The sequence below is a fragment of the Mandrillus leucophaeus genome, unplaced genomic scaffold (assembly GCF_000951045.1).
Source record: "Mandrillus leucophaeus isolate KB7577 unplaced genomic scaffold, Mleu.le_1.0 Scaffold6, whole genome shotgun sequence".
NCBI classification, from domain to species: domain Eukaryota; kingdom Metazoa; phylum Chordata; class Mammalia; order Primates; family Cercopithecidae; genus Mandrillus; species Mandrillus leucophaeus.
The window spans coordinates 1,638,173-1,642,690 of NW_012106474.1; the positions used below are offsets into that span (position 1 = coordinate 1,638,173).

The 4,518-nt window shown below is 37.4% G+C and overlaps 1 protein-coding gene across 1 annotated transcript in view; it reads right to left on the reverse strand.

Moving 5' to 3' along the window:
• ERMARD (ER membrane-associated RNA degradation) overlaps positions 1-4,518 on the reverse strand; it is a 30,742-nt gene that overhangs the window by 6,323 nt on the left and 19,901 nt on the right. Inside the window, exons 10-12 of the mRNA XM_011999657.1 lie at positions 4,469-4,498; positions 2,936-3,004; positions 1,401-1,574 (exon numbers count right to left, since the gene is read on the reverse strand). Of these exons, the coding sequence (XP_011855047.1) occupies positions 1,401-1,574; positions 2,936-3,004; positions 4,469-4,498 (273 nt within the window). The remainder of the gene's footprint in view (positions 1-1,400; positions 1,575-2,935; positions 3,005-4,468; positions 4,499-4,518) is intronic.

Consider the following 4,518-nt stretch of genomic DNA (forward strand, 5'->3'; position numbering starts at 1 on the left):
GTCTCGAAAAAAAAAGAAAGAAAAGAAAAAAGAAAAAATAGAAGTACCAGAGAAAATGTATACATATATTTTTAATTCTGAAAAGCAAAGATTCTTTTCAGAATGACTCCAAATGTGAAGCCAAAGAGAAAAAAAAATCAAAACCTATGAACAAATAACAAAGCAATATGTACACAAAGAAGGCTAATGGACCAATGGGAAAAATAAAACTGAAATAAATGGAGAAAATACATTAATAAGCAATTAATGAGAGAATTATAAACATCTAGTAAACACAAAAAAAGAAATGAAAATAAAAACATAATCTTGGCTGGATATGATGGCTTGTGCCTGTGGTCCCAGCTACTCAGGAGGCTGAGGTAAGAGGATGGCTTGAGCCTAGGAGGTCGAGACTGCCATGGGCCATGAGTCATGACTGCACCACTGCCACTCCAGCCTGGGCGACAGAGCGAGACCCTGTCTCATAAAAAATAAATAAATAAATAAAATAAAAGAATTAAAAAAAAAAATCCGTACTGGTATCTTTTGTCTTAGAACTTTACTTTCTAAGAGTATTTACATAAGTGCCCAAATGAACAAAGATGTTTATTTCAGCATAATAATTAGGAATTTTCTACATCAGGGAATATTACAACTCATCCATCAATGAAGGACTGCTTAGGTAAATAATAACATATTGATAAAATGGAATATCAAACAGCTGACAAAAAGAATAAGGCAGAACAAAGATGCCAAAAACACACTGTTAATGAAAAATGCTAGCTATAAAACACAACGTACCTTCCTACGAACTCAGTTTGGTACAGTCATAGCAAAAATGTGGTAGCAACACTACCTAATTATTAATAGTAGTTATTTCTGGGAGATGGAATTCCTGAGGGTTGTTACTTTTCACATTAATTTTTCTATTTCCAGTAATTTTTCGAACATTTAAAAAATTTTTAAAATAACTGTCACATGTATAATCTGAAAAAAAGATTAAAATATCAATAACAAATGTTCTAACCTAAATTACTTTGAAATAACAAAAGAATTAGTTTATTGATGCAAATATCCTACCCCATCGATTTAGCAAACATCTGTAAAAATTTCCTAATATTTGTTTAATCCTGTTTTATAATTTGTTTTTTCATTTTCAATACTTAGCTGCTGTTACATACAAAAGCAAATGTGTTTTTAAGAAACAAGTTAAATTATTTTAGCTGAGATTAATATTGATTGATCTGTGATATAGAATATAAACATACATGTAATCCAATCACTTTTTTTTCTGATGGAGGATACTGTAACTCAGATATATTAAAAGATGATTAATAGTTAATTGCATTTGAAAAATAAACTATATTCTTTCATAGCTGAATGAGTTAATCTAATTAATGATTTTCTTCCCTATAAATTACCTTAAAAACTGATAGCAGACCTTCATCAACGAATCTGAGTAACAGTACAACAGAAAATGCAAGCAACTGATTAGTTGTTTCTTTTGAAAATTCATGTAAGTTGATCTCCCCATGGCTTAAATGATCTCTTATGCGGGGACCCTCCTGATGGTTCAGGAAATCCCAGAGAAATTCCTTTCAGAAATTAAACAGAGAAAATGTTTTGTTAGTATCCGCAGCAGAGAGCTATGCTTGGTGTTGCTAACAGAAGGAAAGAGTGCATCCATCAAGTCCTCTGAAGCCCTGGGTGGGACCCTGCTGGGGAGAGCTGTTCTCCTGCACCCACGGGACAGAGCAGGGAGCTGGAGAGGCTGTGGGGAAAGGCAGAGCTGCCCAGGTGGTACTGGAGTCTCATCAAATTCCAGTCTTTCTTGTTTTCACCTTCCTCCAAGGAAGGGAACTGAGTGTGAACATCTGCAAATGAGCTTTTCCAAGGCAATAAAAGAAATCATGGCTCTTGCTTGTGTGAGTACAGCCCCCGCACTTTCTCATCTGCTCTTTCACCTTCGAAAGCCTATTGCTTCTTACGACACAAGTCCAGGGCCTCTCCCACAGGTTATAGGGAAAAGAGGTCAGAAAACTGCTGCCCTGGGCAAACTGCCACTGGTCAGAAGAGTCACAGAGACTCAAGGTGGAAAGAACATTAAACTAGTTCAATCGTCTCACTTTTTGATGGCAGAAATGGACGTCCACAGAGCACAGAGTCTAAAGTCACAGACCACGAGCATGATCCTAGGTGGCCTGACTGTTAGAAGGAATGGATGTCAAACACCTATTGTAATCCAAATTAGTCACTGAAATATCTTCATAAAATATATTAAAAAAAAGGATAGATGGCCTTAAACAATTAATCATTCTCTTTTCATCCAATACTCAATCTTATTACTCACATTTGACTGTTGCTTTTTTTTGATATGGAGTCTTGCTCTGTTACCCAGGCTAGAGTGCAGTGGCATAATCTCAGCTCACTGCAACCTCCGCCTCCTGGGTTCAAGCCATTCTCCTTGCCTCAGTCTTCTGAGTAGCTGGGACTATAGGTGCCCGCCACCACACCCAGCTAATTTTTGTATTTTTAGTAGAGATAGGGTTTCAACATATTGGCCAGACTGGTCTCGAACTCCTGATCTTGTGATCTGCCCGTCTTGGCCTCCAAAAGTGCTGGGATTACAGGCGTGACCCTATACTCCCGGCCTAACTGTTGCATTTAACAAGGCACAAATACATGTCCGTTCTACAGCACAAATACATGTAAAAAACAAATTCAAATTTTGCTTAGGGACAGGGCACCTAAATTATCAGGCCTTTAAAAAAGACATTTAAGGAGTGACAGCTTGGCAAACATCAGCTGATTGGTGGCTGAAGCTGAGACAGCACGGGAATGGTTCAGAAGTGTTTTTCTTGAGCAAACCACAAGCTAAAATTAATTTCATTTTAGAGAAGTGCTGATGACATCCATAAATACAAGAATATTAGCCTGGAAAATACCTAATACTTACCATAGCAGGCTCTCCAAGGAAAAGAGGAAGCTGATTGATTTTACCATCATTCAAGTGTTTTGCCAGTATCTAAAACATCAAAAATAACTACATTGATTAACTGGTCTCCATACAAAAACATACAGCACTTTCAGAGTTGATGGATATAGTACTTTTAGTGTAACTTGTTATCTAAGGTCTAAGCAAAATCAAATGGCATGAGGACAGTCTTTAAAACTCACCAAACAGGTGTTCAGGAAATATTTTCTTAACCAACGTAATGACTTTAAGAATATACTATTAATTGTATACACGTGTGTTTGTGTATGTGACTGTGAATATGTGTGGTGTATATATGTGTATGTACATATGTGGTGTGAGGGTGTGTACATTTGTGTGTTTATATGCAACTGTGCCTGTGTGTGTGTGTGTGTGTGTGTGTGTAGTATATGTGCCTGCATATGTGGTGTGGGGGTGTGTGTGCCTGTGTGTATGTGGCATGGAGGTATGTGCTCATGTGTGTATGTATGTGTGGTGTGTGCATGTGTGTTGTGTACCTATTACAGTGTGTATAGGCCTGTGTGTGTATATGCAGCATGGATGTATGTGTTCATGTGTGTGTGCATGTATGTGTGGTGTGTGCATGTGTGTTGTGTACCTATTACAGTGTGTATAGGCCTGTGTGTGTATATGCAGCATGGATGTATGTGTTCATGTGTGTGTGTGCATGTATGTGTGGTGTGTGCATGTGTGTTGTTTGTGTACACATTAGAGTCACTTCCAAAGTCACTTCTTAACTTACCATAGACTTTGCCCAACCACCCCAACCAATCCCACAGACCTGATCCTCCAGAGACTGGAATGCACTATCTAATCGATTCCTCACATTACCAAAGGTCTTCTACATTAAAATAATAGCAGATTATTCACCTAATGGAAGAAGCTCTGCAAGTAAGCAGGCACATTTCTAACTCACCCACCACACACTCACTTAGGAATCTAACAGTTGTCTTAAAGGCAAAACCAAATGTCCAGACCTCTACAGGCGGCCCTTCCCTTGGTTTCCTACAGACTGTCACACTTCAGGTGCACACGAATGCTATCCGCGATTACACATACAAGTGCCTACGCTCTACGGATAATAAAAGGCATTTTCAACTGCGGTTTTTTCACTATTCACACCCCCAATATGCAGATTAAATGAATCAATATATACTACACACTCATAACAGGAGTTGGGGAATATTTCTTGTACAAAAAAGATGTTACCCCTAAATCTAAAATGCAAGCCTCTAAATAATTATAGCTAATCATGTTAGATCCCTTGATATTTTCCAACTTTGAGCTTTGTATAGCTTTGGGAGCTAGATTGGTAATATTGGGCCTCAAAATTAACCAGAAATATCAATTATAAGCTTTTTTTGGTTTATATTACTATGGACATTTTCCTGTAAGCATATGATTTATGGCTGATCTTTAATTTTGCGTTTTAATTTGTATTTTAAAAGAAGACAGTGTTCTGTTTGTTTCAAATTACCTTACAAGTGTACTTACTTCATCAAAGGTGGTATAAAGAGCTGTTGACTTCAGAAAAGGAAAGAAAT